Genomic DNA, 18,320 nt, shown 5'->3' on the forward strand with positions numbered 1-18,320 from the left:
TGCCAGGTGGCTTGCAGCTGGGTGGGGAAAAGTGGAAAGATTCAGGATGTATTCTGGAGATAGAGCCTACATGGCTTGGTGATGTGTTGGATGAGGGACAGAGAAGAGACAACATTCCTAATTTCTAGGTTTGGGGCTTGAGCAACTGGGTAGATGGTGGTGTCATTTATAGAGATGAGAGAGAATGGAGCAGATCGGGTTTGAGGGTGGGTTGGGAACCCATACTTTTGGATGTTTTCAGTATGAGATGTCAGAGAGGCCTTGATATAGTAGTCTGGGGCTCAAGTGAAAGGTCTGGACCTAAGAGAGACATTTGGAAGTCCTTGATATTGAGGAAAGAGTTCTCAGGATTCTTGGTGACTTGTTCAAAGCTAACCTGATGCTAGAACAGATAACCACTTCCCTCTCTACCTCCAAAATGACACCTTTGTTCTTCACTTGACCTGTATCAGTGAAGACCTACTCATAGGAGAAATGCAGAATGAAACAATGACTTTTTAATAAGCAGAAGGGCAAAGAGCAAAAGGTTGGAAAACATTGTTAGCAAAGGTGTGGGGAAACACTCATCCTCATATATTGCTGATGGGCATATAAATTTGCCCATCCCTTATGGAAGGCAATTTAGCAGTTTCTGTTGAGATGAGAAAGACACATACACTTTGACCCCAACAATTCCACCTGTAGGAAATTATCCTACAGATATACTCACAGATATTCACAAGACTGCACGTCCCAGGATATTTATTGCTGCAACGTTTGTAATAGCAACAGATTGGAAAAATATCCACCACCAGGGGACTGGTCAAAGAAATTAAAGTACACTCTTACAATAGAATATATGCAGCCATTAAAATTGAGGAAGTGGGGCAGCCTGGGTGACTCAGCGGTTTAACGCTGCCTTCAGCCCAGGGCCTGACCCTGGAGACCCAGGATTGAGTCCCACGTTGGGCTCCCTTCATGGAGCCTGCTTCTCCCTCTGCCTGTGTCTCTGCCTCTCTCTCTCTCTCTCTCTCTCTCTCGCTCTCTCGCTCTCTCTCTGTCTCTCATGAATAAATAAAGAAATCTTAAAAAAACCTGAGGAAGTGCTTGAATTTTTTTTAAATTGAGATGAAACTCACGTAACATTACATTCGCTATTTTAACCATCTTATTATTTTAAAGATTTTCTTTATTCATTCATGAGAGACACAGAGAGAAGGGAGAGATATAGGCAAAGGGAGAAGCAGACCCCTGGCAGGAGCCCGTTGTGGGACTCGATCCCAGAACTCCAGGATCACACCCTGAGAAAAGCAGATGCTCAACCATTAAGCCACCCAGGCATCCCTATTTTAACCATCTTAAAGTGTAAAATTCAGTGTTTTCCTGTATTGATATGGAACATCTTCTGAGACATATTGTAAGTGCCTATTCCCACTCACCTGTTCCCACCTGCCTACCTCTGCTGGTGATCCTAGAAGGGACTTTTTTCAATGGGCACCTTTGAAATGTTGCCATGACACAGGAGGCTGAGAGAGTCTGTTGCTAGGGGAAGGTGGTGGTAATATTAATCAACAGTTCTCTACCAGCTGCACATTAGTGTCACTGGGGAAGATCTAAAAAAAGGCCCTTGCCCAGGCCCCACCTCTAGAGATTCTGATTTAATTAGTCAGAGGTGGGGCCTGGACATGATTTTTAAATTAAGGCATAATGTACACACACGTTCAAATGCATAGGTCTTAAGTGTATAGCTCAATGAACTGTGATAATTGTGGGCAGTATGTAACCACCACCCCAATAAAAACATAGACCATTTCCACCGTTTCCACCATCCCAGTCAATGCCCCCATTCCTGCCAGAGGAAACCACCATTCTTTCTATTGTAGATTCATTTCCATTGTTCTTGAACTGCATATAGGTAGAATCAAGCAGTATGTAACATTTTGAGATTGGCTTCTTTCACATACCATAATGCCTTTGAGAATCATCCAAATTGTTGCATTGATCAGTAGTGATCTCTTCTGCTGCTGAATGGTATTCCCTTGTGTGGACACAATTGTTTGTTTAGCCATTCACACATCCAGGGATATTTGGGTTGTCCCAATCTTTCTGCAGGCACATGCACTCATTTCTTTTGGGGTGGAATTGCTGGATTTATGTTGAACTTACTTGAAACTCCCAGTTTTCTAAAGTTCTTTTTTTCCCCAGTTTTCTAAAGTTCTTGTACCAATTTACACTCTCACCAACAAAATATGAGAGTTACAGTTGTTCCGCATCCTTGCCAACACTTCGTATTGTCATCTTTTTAATTATAGCTATTCTCATGGGTACATGGCGGTATCTCATTGTGTTTTTTTTTTTTAATTTTTATTTATTTATGATAGTCACACACACAGAGAGAGAGAGAGGCAGAGACACAGGCAGAGGGAGGAGCAGGCTCCATGCACCGGGAGCCTGATGTGGGACTCGATCCCGGGTCTCCAGGATCGCGCCCTGGGCCAAAGACAGGCGCCAAACCGCTGCACCACCCAGGGATCCCTCATTGTGGTTTTAAATCGTATTTCCCTAATGATGATGTTGGTTATCTTTTCATGTGCTCATCCACCATTCATATATCCTGTCCTATGTAGTATCTGTTCCAGTCTTTTGCCCGTATTTTTTAAGTTATCCTTTTATTATTGATTTATAGGGGCTCTGTATATATTCTGGATAGTCTTCCTTTATCAGATTCATGTATTGCAATACAATTCTTTTTTTTTTTTTTTTTAATTTTTATTTATTTATGATAGTTACAGAGAGAGAGAGAGGCAGAGACACAGGCAGAGGGAGAAGCAGGCTCCATGCACCGGGAGCCTGATGTGGGATTCGATCCCGGGTCTCCAGGATCGCGCCCTGGGCCAAAGGCAGGCGCCAAACCGCTGCGCCACCCAGGGATCCCATGCAATACAATTCTTATTTAAAAGGTCCCTCCAGGGCAGGGGCAGCCCTGGTGGCTTAGCAGCGGGGGGTGGGGGGGTGGGGGGGTGGCTTAGTGGTTTAGCGCCACCTTCAGCCCGGGGCATGATCCTGGAAATCCGAGATCGAGTTCCACGTCAGGCTCCCTACATGGAGCCTGCTTCTCCCTCTGCCTGTGTCTCTGCCTCTCTCTCCTTCTGTACTTCTCATGAATAAATAAATAAAAATTAAAAAAAAATAAAAGGTCCCTCCAGTGACTCTAATATGAATCTAGGGTTGAGAACCCCTGGTACGCTAAAGATCAGCTCCAGAATGTCCCTACTTCTATGAGTCCCTGAATATGCTCCCTAGCAACTATGCCTGATGATTGGTTATTTTTTTAAAGATTTTATTTATTTATTCATGAGAGACAGAGAGAGAGAGGCAGAGGCATAGGCAGCGGGAGAAGCAGGCTCCCTGCAGGGAGCCCAATGCAGGACTCGATCCCAGGACCTGAACCGATGGCAGACACTCAACTGCTGAGCCACCCAGGTGCCCTGATTGGTTCTTCAATCCATGTGAACATATGTGGCCATGAGGATTTGGAAAGTGAGGGTGCCTTGTCAGGCTTCCTCCTGTGGATCTGTCTGGCTTCTTGGATTGGTTCATTTATCTAAACTGTTCTCTCAAAAAATAAAAATAAAAATAAACTGTTCTCTCATCCTCTGATGTGAAACCTTAAGTAAGTCTTTTATTGTCTTGGCCCTAAAATCTCCCATGTATGAAACTTGACCTTATTGCCTGACCCATTCGTACTATATGGTGTACGACAAAGGGTTAAAGACATATTTTCTCCTGGATGGAGCAAGCTATGTCCTAGGCATAGAAGGAGTGTGACTTTCTGTATCCCCTCCCAGCCATTATCCTCAGGCGGATACCTGCTCACTGAAACGGAGAATCATTTTCTCGTAGCCTTGGCAACCATTTACCAAGGGTTGGGGAGTTGATGGCCTGGTCCTGGTCTCTTTGAATCTGCTGTATACTGTATACTGCATGACTTTGTGTAAAGCAGTTAACCATCTGAGCCTTGGCTCTTGTGACTCATAAAGGAGAACAGTAATGTCTTGCTTGTTGTGGGGAAAGTGCCTGGGATAGTGTAGGTGTTCACAAAGCCATTGGTTCCCTTGAAAGGGGATCTGGGAAGGCTTGGCTCTGGGAGCACTGCAGCTGGGCAGTGAGAGGAGCTCTCTGTTTGGGGATTTGCTATGCCCTCGACGTGCCCTGGTGTCATGTATCTGCTCCTTCCCTCCACATACAGTTTAGGAAGGCCTAGACTGACCAGGATCCCTCCTGCTGTGTCATCTTCACCCTGCCCTTCTTGGCTAATTTGAACAGAGCATCCAGCAAGGGCCCCTAGACTCTTTAAGCTCAGAGCAGATGGCTGGGAAGCCAATTCTCTGGGACATACAGTTCCTGACTCAGATCCAGGCAGGGGGCCAAGGCCTTCAAAGGGCTGTAGAAAAATGTAACCCTCATCCTCCCCTCAAGAGCTTGTAGTTTTTATTGTTGGTCTCTTTTAGTGCCAAGGAAGAACAGCAGAGGACCACAAAGGTTAGGATTTGGTGCCCCCAGTAGTCCCTTCTTGGGCTGACACTGGGGAGTAGCCTTGACTTCAGCCTGTAGGGTAGGTGCCCATGCCATAGAGGGAGCGTTTGCTGCTGCAGGAACAGACACAGGTGGCTTTCTCCCAGTCAGAGATTTGGGGAAGAGAACAGAAAGGGAGAATCCCATTCCTGGGTGTCATTCTGATGGCTCTGTGCTATTTCCAGGTCCTTCCTGAGGCAGGTTTAAAAGGCAATTGCACCCAAAAGCATAAGATACCTAGGAATAAACCTAACCAAAGATGTAAAGGATCTATACCCTCAAAACTATAGAACACTTCTGAAAGAAATTGAGGAAGACACAAAGAGATGGAAAAATATTCCATGCTCATGGATTGGCAGAATTAATATTGTGAAAATGTCAATGTTACCCAGGGCAATTTACACGTTTAATGCAATCCCTATCAAAATACCATGGACTTTCTTCAGAGAGTTAGAACAAATTATTTTAAGATTTGTGTGGAATCAGAAAAGACCCCGAATAGCCAGGGGAATTTTATTTTATTTTTTATTTTTATTTTTATTTTTTATTTTTTTTATTTTTTTTTTTAGCCAGGGGAATTTTAAATAAGAAAACCATATCTGGGGGCATCACAATGCCAGATTTCAGGTTGTACTACAAAGCTGTGGTCATCAAGACAGTGTGGTACTGGCACAAAAACAGACGCATAGATCAATGGAACAGAATAGAGAATCCAGAAGTGGACCCTGAACTTTATGGTCAACTAATATTCGATAAAGGAGGAAAGACTATCCATTGGAAGAAAGACAGTCTCTTCAATAAATGGTGCTGGGAAAATTGGACATCCACATGCAGAAGAATGAAACTAGACCACTCTCTTGCACCATACACAAAGATAAACTCAAAATGGATGAAAGATCTAAATGTGAGACAAGATTCCATCAAAATCCTAGAGAAGAACACAGGCAACACCCTTTTTGAACTCGGCCATAGTAACTTCTTGCAAGATACATCCACGAAGGCAAAAGAAACAAAAGCAAAAATGAACTATTGGGACTTCAAGATAAGAAGCTTTTGCACAGCAAAGGATACAGTCAACAAAACTCAAAGACAACCTACAGAATGGGAGAAGATATTTGCAAATGACATATCAGATAAAGGGCTAGTTTCCAAGATCTATAAAGAACTTATTAAACTCAACACCAAAGAAACAAACAATCCAATCATGAAATGGGCAAAAGACATGAACAGAAATCTCACAGAGGAAGACATAGACATGGCCAACATGCATATGAGAAAATGCTCTGCATCACTTGCCATCAGGGAAATACAAATCAAAACCACAATGAGATACCACCTCACACCAGTGAGAATGGGGAAAATTAACAAGGCAGGAAACCACAAATGTTGGAGAGGATGCGGAGAAAAGGGAACCCTCTTACACTGTTGGTGGGAATGTGAACTGGTGCAGCCACTCTGGAAAACTGTGTGGAGGTTCCTCAAACAGTTAAAAATAGACCTGCCCTACGACCCAGCAATTGCACTGCTAGGGATTTACCCCAAAGATACAGATGCAATGAAACGCCGGGACACCTGCACCCCGATGTTTATAGCAGCAATGTCCACAATAGCCAAACTGTGGAAGGAGCCTCGGTGTCCATCGAAAGATGAATGGATAAAGAAGATGTGGTTTATGTACACAATGGAATATTACTCAGCCATTAGAAATGACAAATACCCACCATTTGCTTCAACGTGGATGGAACTGGAGAGTATTATGCTGAGTGAAGTAAGTCAGTCGGAGAAGGACAAACATTATATGTTCTCATTCATTTGGGGAATATAAATAATAGTGAAAGGGAATATAAGGGAAGGGAGAAGAAATGTGTGGGAAATATCAGAAAGGGAGACAGAACGGAAAGACTGCTAACTCTGGGAAACGAACTAGGGGTGGTGGAAGGGGAGAAGGGCGGGGGGTGGGAGTGAATGGGTGACGGGCACTGGGGGTTATTCTGTATGTTAGTAAATTGAACACCAATAAAAAATAAATTAAAAAAAATTCATCTGTTCCCTTAAAAAAAAAAATAAAAGGCACAGTGCTGGCAAGTGCTGGCAAGAAGTGTGGCTGGTATCATGTTTGGACCACCCCCCTTCCTTGGTTCATGGTCTCCACTATTGCTTTGGATATATCACTCCTACCCATGGCCTCATTATAGCTCTCCAACATGGTGTCTGTTGCTCTCCTTTGAGACTCGTAAATTGACAAATTCATCCATCCATCCCAAAATACTTACTTATTAGCTACTATATGTAGGTACTGTGGTAAGCTCTGCAAGGCTATAATGTGAAAAAGACAGATCTGTCCTTCACAGAGCTCACATGATCCTGGGTGAGCCAGAGGTAACAAGGCAGCTACATTCCATCGACTAAATCCAATGACAAAGGCAAGGTGTGTCACATTGTGTCCCAGAGGATGACTATTGGGAAGGATTATGGAAGAAGGTCCCTGGAAGAAGGGAAGGGAGATTTGAGCTGAGAGCTGAGGAGTGAATAGGAGATAGTGAGACAAAAAGGAAGGGAAGAGGGACACCTGGGTGGCTCAGTGGTTGAGCGTCTTCCTTTGGCTCAGGACGTGATCCCGGGGTCCTGGGATCGAGTTCTGCATTGGGCTCCCTGCAGCGAGCCTGCTTCTCCCTCTGCCTATGTCTTTGCCTCTCTCTCTCTATCTCTCATGAATAAGTAGATAAAATCTTAAAAAAAAAAGGAAGAAAGTCCAGGCAGAAGAAACAGCATGCAAAGCAAGATTTAAGTGGAAGTGGTTCAGTTTGAGAAGAGTGGTGTGTGTGTGTGTGTGTGTGTGTGTGTGTGTGTGATTAGACAGGAGAAGCAGTCAGTGGCCAGATCAGGAAGGCCTTGAAAACCATGGTGAGGAGCCAGGACTTGATCTGGAGGGCAAGGAGGAGGCTTCAAAGGGTTTAAACAGGCCATGACATGGTCAGGTTGGTGTTTCTGGAAGATCATTCTGGTTTCTGGGTACAGACACAGTGAGGGGGTGGACACAAAATAAAAGCAGGAAGAAAGTCAGGAAGCTATTGCAGTGAGCCAGGTGCAAGATGACCATGGCATAGACCAGAAGGGTGGCAGAGGTGATTAAGAGAAGTGTTAGGGTTTGGGATATATTTTGGAGGTAGAGCCAACAGGACTTATTGTTGAATTGGAAAGATGCCTCCCAGTTTCTGACTTGAACGATTAGGGGAGGGGGTTGGTAGTACTGTTCATGGAAATGAGGAATACTGAGGGAACAGGTCTTGGGGAGTGGGGGGATGAGTTCATCAGTGTCATGTTGAGTTTGAGCTTCCAGGAAGATACATCCTGTAGCCAGTTGGCCATCTAGGTCTGATACTCAGGAGAAAGGTTGAGGCTAGAGACAGAATTGTGAGGTTTGGGGAGTGGATGAGGTAGCTCAAAGAGAGGGTAGAAGGCCATGTTTCTTCCAGCACCACTGCCCTGTCAAATGGTTCCTTACCCTTTGGTGCCTGCCTGCTTCAGCTCAAATCCTACGAGGCAGGTTTAGAAGACACCAAAAACTGCAATTCGGTGCAAAAACGTTGCGGATAATCCTCCCTCTTTCCCCTCAGTTCCTGTCATTTCCACAGCATTCTGGACTGATTTGACTTGCTTCCAGTAAGAATTTACCCAGCCCAGGGGGCCAGGTTGGCCGCCATTCTTAGGAAGCTTGGTTTCCGGCTCCCCCTGCTGACAGAACTGGAGATGACTCACAGCTGGGCTGCAGAGCTAGGGAGCACCTTCCCCTCCCCTCAAAAGAGGGGATGGAGGAGATCTCCGGGTGGCTCGGCGGTTTAGCGCCGCCTTGAGCCCAGGGCGTGAGCCTGAGACTCAGGATCGAGTCCCACGTTGGGATCCCTGCATGGAGCCTGCTTCTCCTTCTGCCTGTCTTTCTCTCTGTGTCTCTCATGAAATAAATTAAATCTTAAGAAAAAAAAAAAAAAGAGGGGATGAAGACCTCAGCCCCCAGAACTCTTCTCCAACCCCGAGCCCAAATCCCACCCACTTTAGAACCCTTGCTAGAAATAGCGAGAGAAAAGCCTAATTAGGGATCTGGGAATCACAAAAATTTTTAAGTTTTTAAAATTTATTTGACAGAGAGAAAGCAGCGGCAGGCAGAAGGAAAGGGATAAGCAGGCTTCCCACGGAGTAGGGAGCTGGATTGATGCGGGGGTCCATCCCCATCCCAGGACCTTGGGATCATGACTTGAGACAAAGACAGGCGCCTAACTGACTGAGCTGCCCAGGCACCCCTGGGAATCACAAATTCAATCCTTCCTGTTTCCAAATTACTTTCTTCTTTTTTCTGCCCCAAACTCTTGTTCTCCTTGCCCAGGAAGATTTCATTTGGTTATTTATACCCATCTCTAAAAACACTCTTCCAGGAAGCGTGGGTGGCTAAGCCGTTGAGCGTCTGCTCAGGGTGTGACCCCAGGATCTAGGATAGTCTCACATCCGGCTCCCTGCAGGGAGCCTGCTTCTCACTCTGCCTAGGTCTCCTGCCTCTTTCTCTCTCTTTCTGTTTCTCAAAATAAATAAATAAATAAATGAATAAATAAATAAAATCTTTTAAAAAATCACTCTTCCATTCTTAGTCCCCATGAACAGTATTTTGCTGACACCCAGTTTACCTATCTCCTCCTGTGCCATGATCGGTGCTCAAAAGAGCACTGGGCTAGGAGTCAAGGAACCTCGGTTGAGTCCTGTTTCTGCCACTGAGTCACAGTATGACTTTGGACCAGTCACTTCCTTCTTTACCAGTGACAGTTTGCTCACCTGTGACTCTGGACTGGATGCCAAAAAAGTCCCCTCTCAACTCTAGTATTTTAGGCACCATCACCTGGTGCTCATCACAATTGCCTTCCCTAATCTCCGTCACCTATTTAACCCACCCCCTACCTCCCCTCTGGTAACCATCAGTTTGTCCTCTATAGTTAAGAGTTTGTTTCTTGGTTTGTCTCTTTTCTTCTTCCCTTTGCTCATTTGATTTATTTCCTAAATTCCACATGAGTGAACTCAGAGTATTTGTCTTTCTCTCACTGGATTATTTTGCTTAGCATTATAATGCTAGTGTATACACTAGCTCCATCCATGTCATTGCAAATGGCAAGATTTCATTCTTTTTTATGGCTGAATAATATCCTCTGGGTGTGAGAAAAAAAAAAAACAGAAAAATCCAGTAGCCTAAGGGCAGGCAAGCTGCAAAGTAGTTCCTTTCTTCCCAGTATTCAGAGTCTTTGGCAGATCACGACAGCTGGGAAACAGGGAGGCAGGAGCCTGGGTCCTGAGGGAGTTCCTTCTAAGCTTTTCTCTACAGCCCACAGAAGGGCAGCTGCCTAAGACAGTAATCAGGGTTTTGCTTTGCTCCATTTTGAGTGCTCAAGTGTTCCAAGGATATAGAAGTGATGATGGTAGACCCTGGAGCCAAAGCACAACTGGAGATGGCCTTCCCCAAATTGACGATGAAGATTTTTTGTGCTCCTCTTTTTTTCCTTTCTTATGGAATGCTCCCCACCAGCCCTTCTTCTCTCACACTCATACTTTGGGTATCCAGCACACCTGCACACTCAACCTACCCCCATCCCAACTTGTCTCCAGGAAAAGAAGTGATCAAACACTTCAACAGGGTAAACAAGCTCTTTCACAAACTGGCTTCTGATTACTTCATCACCCTCATTTCCCACTACTGTCCTCTTCTTTCCAGCAATAAGCAGTGGACACAGTGAATGAACATTGATTTTTGTCTGTATAGACATGGTATTGAATTCTGGCTCTGCCATCTTCTAGCTTTGGAACCTTAGGCAAAGTCACTTGATGTTCCTGAACCTCAGTTTTTGCTGAGGATAATAGTATACCCAAAGCCCTCTTAACAGAAAAGACTTAAAGCCATATGAAAATATGACTAAACATCATGTGAACCAGGAAAATAGCCCATATTCTCTTTTCAGAAGATACCTTTTTAAGCTCCTAATGATCTATGAAATTTACAAAAAGCTTAAAAACCTCAGGACTTAAGGTGGGCATGACTGGGTCAGTTAGGTGAGTTTTCAAATACTGAATGTTAATTAGTACCTTGAAGAATCACAAAGTACGTTTTGAACAATGTAAGAACAAGGACAATTTTTGTTGGCCCACAACCTATTTAGGATACCCCCAAGCAAGCCACTTAAACTCACTTACCACGACTCCTGCCTGAGCTCTACGTTTGAAAATATGATTGCATCCTAGTTGGAGCTTCTAAAGAAATGGTGACCATGCTTTATAGCACTACTAATTTCTTAAATGAGAGCTTTGGCTTGGCTCTTGAAGACCCTTCAATGTGAGTTTAAGTCATGGGGACCATGCCTCCCAGGGTGTTTGAATTCAAAGCCTGCTCAGCGCCAGGCAATGGCGAGCATGGAAAGAAGGAAATTTTGGGGCGTGGGCTATGAAGGTCTCTAGGGGCCACTACAATGACTGAGATCATAGCAGGCATTCTACTTCACTCACGAGGGTGGCACACGCACAGGCACATGTGCTGAAGCACGGTTTGGATTGGATTGACTACGCTAGAGGAACAGAACACGAAGCCGTCCCACTCCGCTGGGGCTGCAACTGCCTCTTAGCTCCAGGGCGCGAAAGCGCGGGCGCGCGACCTACGTGGGCGGGCTCAGGCGTTAGCGCCGAGTGCGGCGCTGCGGATTGGCCAGCCAGGAGGCCAACGGTTGGTCCTGCCTCTCCTGAGGCGCACGGCGCATGCGTAGCGTGGGAGCGGGCGAAATTCAATCTTCGGTTGAAATACCTGGAACCATACTGAGGGTCATGGAGGCGTCCCGAGGGTCTGTGGAAGCCGCGGCCTTAAGCCCAGAGCAGGCCGCCCTTTACCAGAGGTATGTCTGGGCCTCCGGGCGGGCCTAGCTCGCAGGCCCCGGCCGGGAGTCGGAGTGGGAAGCCCTCGGACCCTCCCAGCGGCCCAGGCTGCTGAGGTGGAGCCCGGTGAGAGGCGCCCTCGCGTTCTCTGAGTAAGGCGTGGGAATCTGTCCAGATTTCTAAAGCCTGGGGAGCCTCCCGATACCTCTTTTTTTGGGTCAGATAGCTCTCTTAAAATCTTAAAAGCCAGAACTTCCACTGATCATGCCTTTCTTGAGTCTTTTGAGTCTACCAAACGCCAGGCCTGGGGGTTGCAGAGATGAGTAAAACACTGACCCTACCCCCAAAATGCTTATCATTTGGTAGTGGAGAGGGATAGGTAAGCCAATAGTCACTGTAATATTTGATAAGTGCCGCAAGAGGTATAATGTGCGAGGCATAGTATGGGCGGAAGTGGCCAACCACAAAGTTCGGCCTCAGGAGAAGACATTCGTGTTGAAGGAGTAAGCGGTCACCATATGGCTAAGGGTGGGGGGCATGATGATGTGGGAGTGAGATTTAAACTTTTCAGTTGTGATAAAATACATCAAATTTACCAGTCACCATTTCTTTTTTTTTTTTTTTAAGATTTTATTTATTCATGAGAGACAGAGAAAGAGAGGCAGAGACAAGGCAGAGGGAGAAGCAGGCTCCATGCAGGGAGCCCGATGCGGGACTCCATCTGGGAACCCCAGATTTACGCCCTGGGTGGAAGGCAGACACCCAGCCGCTGAGCCTCCTGGGCGTCCCTATTGTCACCATTCCTAAGTGTACAGTTCAGTGGTATTAAATACATTACTACTTTTTTTTATATAAAGAAACCATTTGTTTTTTTCAAAGACTTTATTTATTCATAGAGACACACAGAGGGAGGCAGAGACACAGGCAGAGGGAGAAACAGGCCCCATGCAGGGAGCCTGATGTGGAACTTGATCCAGAGGCTCCAGGATCACGTCCTGGGCTGCAGGCGGCGCTAAACCGCTGAGCCACCCAGGCTGCCCAAATACATTACTACTTTTGTTATTATTTTTTACTACTGTTGTTAAAGCATCATCCTGTCCATCTCCAGAACTCTTCATTTTGCAAAACTAAAACTACCTGTTAAACAACTTCTCACTCCCTGCTCCCCCAGCCCCTGGTAGCCACTATTCTACCTTATGTCCCAGTGAATTTGATTCTAGGGACTTCATACAAGTGGAATCATACAGTATTTGTCTTTTGGGGACTGGTTTATTTCAGGTAGCATAATTGCATCAAGGTTCATCCATACTGTGTAATGTGACAGGATTTCCTTCCTTTTAAGGACTGAATAATATTCCATTGTATGCACATATCATATTTTGTTTACCTATTTATCAGTGATGGACACTTGGGGTTGCTTTCATCTCTTGATTGTCAACGGGGCTGCTTTGAACATGGGTGTGCAAATGTCTCTTGGTGATTCTGCTTTCAATTCTTTTGGATATCTCGCCAGAAGTGGGATTGCTGGATCACATGGTAATCCTATTTTTAACGTTTCTCTAGTCTTTTATTGCAGCTGCACAATTATACATTCCCTCCAACAGTTTACAAGGGTTCCAATGTCTCCATGTTCTCCCCAACACTTGTTATATTCTGATTTTGTTGTTGTTGTTACCAGCCATTCAAATGATAATGAAGTGGTTTCTCATTGGGATTTTTTTCCTTTAGCATTTCTCTAATGATTAGTGATGTGGAGCATCTTTTCCTGTGCTTATTGGCCTTTTATATATCTTCTTTGGAGAAATGTTCCTTCAGGTCCTTTGCCCATTTTTTAGGTGGATTGTTTTTTTCTTAATATATTCTGGATATTAACTCCTTATCAGATATATGATTTGCAGATATTTTCTCCCATTCTGTAGGCTGCCTTTTCACTCTGTTGGTAGTGTCCTTTGATGCACAGAAGGTTCTAAATTTTGATATAATACAAATAAATAAATTGGGGGCAGTGAAATAGTTCTGTCTCCCTTTCAATAAAAGTACGTTTCTTTTTAAAAATATTATATTTATTTATTCATGAGAGACACAGAGAGAAGGCAGAGACCTAGGCAGAGGGAGAAGCAGGCTCCTCTTAGGGAGCTCGATGTGGGACTCGATCCCGGAACTTTGGGATCACACCCTGAGCCAAAGGCAGACGCTCAACCGCTGAGCCACCCAGGCTTCCCTAAAAGTATGTTTCAAGGCTGTGATAAGCTAAAAGGTTTCCTTACAGAGGAAGAAAATCGTATCTTTGGACTACGTTACATGACTTCTTTAAAGAAGATTTGGGGAAAACAGTGAGGTGGTGTTGTAGAGTAGTAGCTTTAGAGTTGAGGCATTTGGGGTACTAATTATGGCTCTGCCACCTACTAGCTGGGAAACCTCAAATGAGTCACTTGACTATTCTGAGCCTCAATTTTCTCATCCAGAAAATGGGGATAGAAAGGATTAAGCCCTTCAGCTCCCTCCCCTCCTTTCCCTGAGCAAGCAAGTGCATTGATTTCCCCAACACTGCCTCTCATATGGGTACCTCTTACTTGCTCTCACATGATCTTTCCTGACAGCCTCCCAGGTGCCCTACAGTCATCTTTTGCTCTCACAATCCCACTTTACCCTCACACCTTTCTTGTCTCTCATTGCCCATCAACTCACAATCTCTCTTTTATTTCTCCTACTTTTTCTCCTGTCCTCTTCCAAATCTGCCTACACTGAAACCTCCTCGCACAAAGCATCACCTTCTCTACCTTTTTTTAAAAAAGATTTTATTTATTCATGAAAGACACACAGAGAGGCAGAGACATAGGCAGAGGGAGAAGCAGGCCCCCTGCAGGGAGCCCTATGCAAGACTCAATCCCAGGACCCTGGGATCATGACCTGAGCCGAAGGCAGACGCTTAACCACTGAGCCACCCAGGTGCCCTCTCTACCTTCTTCACTCTTCATTGTCCTCCTTGGCACACTCCTCTCACATAGTTTCTCTGTCTCTCATCTTCCCTCTCCTCTTTCCCCTTGCTGTCCCTCCTTCCTCATGTCTCTGCCCCTCCTGCCTAAGATACAAAAGAAAACTTTGAAACCTGCTGTCACACACTCTCTGCACGTTTCCTCTTTCACATACCTTCATCTTCTGTCATATACAGTGACTGTCACACACTCTCAGTGTCAGTCATGCTCTCCCTTGGTAATGCCCCCCACCCACCACCTCCTCTCTTGCCCACCGTCCCCTTCTCCCCACTTTTGTCCTATCTCTTCCTGTTATCCATTCTCTCTCCCTCTGTGCCACCCACCTTTGTCACTCAATCTCCCTCTCTGACACTTGTATTTTCTTGCTCCCTCTCTCCCATTGTGTCTCTGTCACCCACCACATCCTTCTATTGCCCCCTTCTCCCTCCTGTCGCCCATTTGTTGACACTGTCATTGACCTGCCCACACTGTTGTCCATTCTGTCTCATCCACATACTCTTTCTGTTTCTGTCTTCCTCCCTGCTGTTGCCCCTTTCCCCTTTGTATGTCATCCGTGATCTCTGTCACCCACTCTCTACCTCTGTTACCCGCCTTGTTCCTGTCACCCTTTCTGTTACCCACTCTCATTCTCTCACCTTCCCTCTTTTTCTCTCTGCCACTGTATCATTCTGGGTCCAATCAGGAGGTAGAAACCGTACAGCATATTGAAACCGGCATTTCAATATAAAGAGTTATTAAATTTTTTTAAATTTTTATTTATTTATGATAATCACACAGAGAGAGCAAGAGAGGCAGAGACACAGGCAGAGGGAGAAGCAGGCTCCATGCACCGGGAGCCCGACGTGGGACTCGATCCCGGGTCTCCAGGATCGCGCCCTGGGCCAAAGGCAGGCGCCAAACCGCTGCTCCACCCAGGGATCCCAAGAGTTATTAAATTGATAAATATGTGACTGTAAGAAATAAGGTAACTCCATATGGTGTCTTTGGGCTAAGGGAGAGTACCAAGGAAGGACAAAGTTGGAAGGGGATCCTCTCCTCAAGCCTGAAGCTCAGACCTCATTGGAGAAGGTGTAGTTCAGCCCACTGTATAGCAGAGTAATGCTCTGCCTTGCCCAGGCCAATCTGGAGTGCTGGTGGTGAGCAGCCTATCAGCAACTCTTTGGTGTGTACATGCAGAAGATATGGGGGCCCAGGGCACAGGTAAGCTGCCGGGGGAGGTGGTTTCTATTTGAGAGGGCTGCAAGAAGGTTATTGACAGGCCAGGTGGAGGCTTCAAGGTCATCGAGGGACTGCATATTCTGTGTGTGCGCGCCTGTGGGCTGCTCTGTTGTCCTGCTCCTGCAGCAGCAGCCAGAACTTCGGAGAGCCCCTTCCTCCTGTGGTGTCTTTCAGACGCCCTCTACTGAGAAAGATTAGCATCGTGTTCACCATAAAGGAGAGATGTTTGAAGGAATTCAGTCCATTATCGCAGAATAGGTATTGAGGGGTGAATTTGGAACTGAGGCAATAAATGATGACTGGTAGAGTCGTCCACCCTCTGTTTATTTCTGTCACCCACCGTCTGTCTTATGTTACCCACCTTTTGTCCCTCACTCAACTGTGTTTCTCTCTCTCCCTCTGTCATGCATTTGTATGTACTCTGTATTGTCCATATTCTCTTGCTGTCACTTGTATGCTGCTCTCTTTCTTAATTCTCTGTCACCCCAAAAAAAAAATTCTCTGTCACCCACTTTCTTCTGTCACTGTACTCAAACTGCTTCTGTCAAGGTCACTAATGATTTCATAAACGGTCACTTCATAATCCTCATCTGCCTTGATTTACCAGCAGCATTTGATAATGTTGATCACTTCTCTGTGAAACACTTGATTCACTTGGCTTCCAGGACCCCTTGCTCTCCTGATTTTCTTTTTACCCTGCTGGTGGCTGCTTCTCAGGTTCTGCTGATTCCTCTTCATAGCCTCACGTTTTTTGTCTAACATATGTTATTTTTCTTCACTTTTTTATTTTTTAAAGATTGTATTTATTCATGAGAGACACAGAGAGAGGCAGAGACATAAGCACAGGGAGAAGCAGGCTCCTAAAGGGGAGCCTGATGTGGGACTCAATCCTCGGACTCTGGGATCATGCCCTGAGCTAAAGGCAGATGCTCAGCCCCTGAGCCACCCAAGTGCCCCTTGTCTAACGTACTTTAGAGTAAATTCTAAGACATCCCAGAATCCCATCCTTAAATTCTTTAGTGCATCTCTAAAAAAGAACCCATTTTTATGAGATAATTATAATGTATCAGCTAACAAAACAAGCTAATTCCTTGTTATTAATACACAGATCATATTCATATTTTTCAAGTGGTCTGAAATCTTTTTATAATTGGTTTGTTTGAATTAGGACCTAGAGAAGGTCCACACACTGCATTTAGTTATATTTTTAAAGTCTTTTAATCTAGAACAATCGCTCCCCACCCCCAACTTTTATTTCTATGCCAATGATTTGGATTAGTCTTACAGCTTCCTTGTAGTGTCATTAGCTTGTTCTCCCATCTCCTGTAACTTAAATTTAAGGGCTTGATGGAATGGACAAAGAAATGTCCTATATATACACACACAAATACACAATAGAATATTATTCAGCAATAAAAAAGAATAAGATTTTGCCATTTGTGACCACATGGATGGACCTTTAGGCATTATGCTAAGTAAAATAAGTCAGATAGAAAGACAAATACCATATGATTTCACTTATATGTGGAATCTTAAAAAAAACAAGCTCATAGATACAGAAAACAGATTGGTGATTGCCTGAGATGGAGGGCAGGAGGGTGGGCAAAATGGGTAAAGGGAATCAGAAGCTATAGACTTCCAGTTATAAAACAAATAAGTAATGGATATGTAATGTATAACATGGTTATATAGTTAACTATAGAACTGTAGTTAGTAATACTGCATTGCATATTTGAAAGTTGCTAAGAGAGCAAATTTTCAAAGTTCTAAACCCAAGAAAAAAATTCTATAATTATCTATGTGATGTATGATAACTAGACTTATTATGATGATAATTACACAGTATATACAAATACAGAATCACTATGTTTTACACCTGAAACTAATGCAATGTTGTATGTCAATTGTATCTTAATAAAAATAAAAACTGTAGCAAAAAAAAGATTAAGGATCAATATTTTTGGCATGAATATTTCAAAGGTGAGGCTGTATACTTCTTTTTTAAAATTTTTATTATTATTTTAAAAAAGATTTTATTTATTTATTCATGAGAAACACAGAGACAGAAAGAGGCAGAGACACAGGCAGAGGGAGAAGCAGGCTCCATGCAGGGAGCCTGACGTGGGACTTGATCCCGGGACTCCAGGATCATGCCCTGGGCTGAAGGCGGCTCTAAACCGCTGAGCCACCCGGGCTGCCTTACTTTTTTTTTTTTTTAAAAAAAGATTTTATTTATTTATTCATGAGAGACACACAGAGAGGCAGAGATGTAGGCAGAGGGAGAAGCAGACTCCCCATGGGGAGCCTGATGTGGGACTCCATCCCAGGACCCCGGGATCATGCCCCGAGCCAAAGGCAGACGCTCTACCACTGAGCCACCCAGGTGCCCTGAGGCTGTGTACTTCTTATTGCCTCATAGCAAGAAGCATATAGGGATCCCTGGGTGGCGCAGCGGTTTGGCGCCTGCCTTTGGCCCAGGGCGCGATCCTGGAGACCCGGGATCGAATCCCACATCAGGCTCCCGGTGCATGGAGCCTGCTTCTCCCTCTGCCTGTGTCTCTGCCCCTCTCTCTCTGTGACTATCATAAATAAATAAAAATTAAAAAAAAAAAAAAGCATATAATGTCGGATAGTCCCAGTTTTAGTAATGTTAAGATT

The 18,320-nt window shown here is 44.7% G+C and overlaps 1 protein-coding gene across 2 annotated transcripts in view; it reads left to right on the top strand.

The window, feature by feature from the left end:
* Positions 1–18,320, top strand: part of ERCC6L (ERCC excision repair 6 like, spindle assembly checkpoint helicase) — a 50,889-nt gene that overhangs the window by 19,068 nt on the left and 13,501 nt on the right. Inside the window, exon 1 of one of the 2 annotated variants that reach the window (XM_077887362.1) lies at positions 11,323–11,468. The exons of the other annotated variant lie outside the window; for it this stretch is intronic. Within the exon in view, the coding sequence (XP_077743488.1) occupies positions 11,335–11,468 (134 nt within the window). The 5' untranslated portion in view covers positions 11,323–11,334. Of the gene's footprint in view, positions 1–11,322; positions 11,469–18,320 lie in introns of those variants that run through there. 2 annotated transcript variants of the gene reach the window in all.

This window comes from Canis aureus, chromosome X (assembly GCF_053574225.1).
Source record: "Canis aureus isolate CA01 chromosome X, VMU_Caureus_v.1.0, whole genome shotgun sequence".
Classification (NCBI taxonomy): domain Eukaryota; kingdom Metazoa; phylum Chordata; class Mammalia; order Carnivora; family Canidae; genus Canis; species Canis aureus.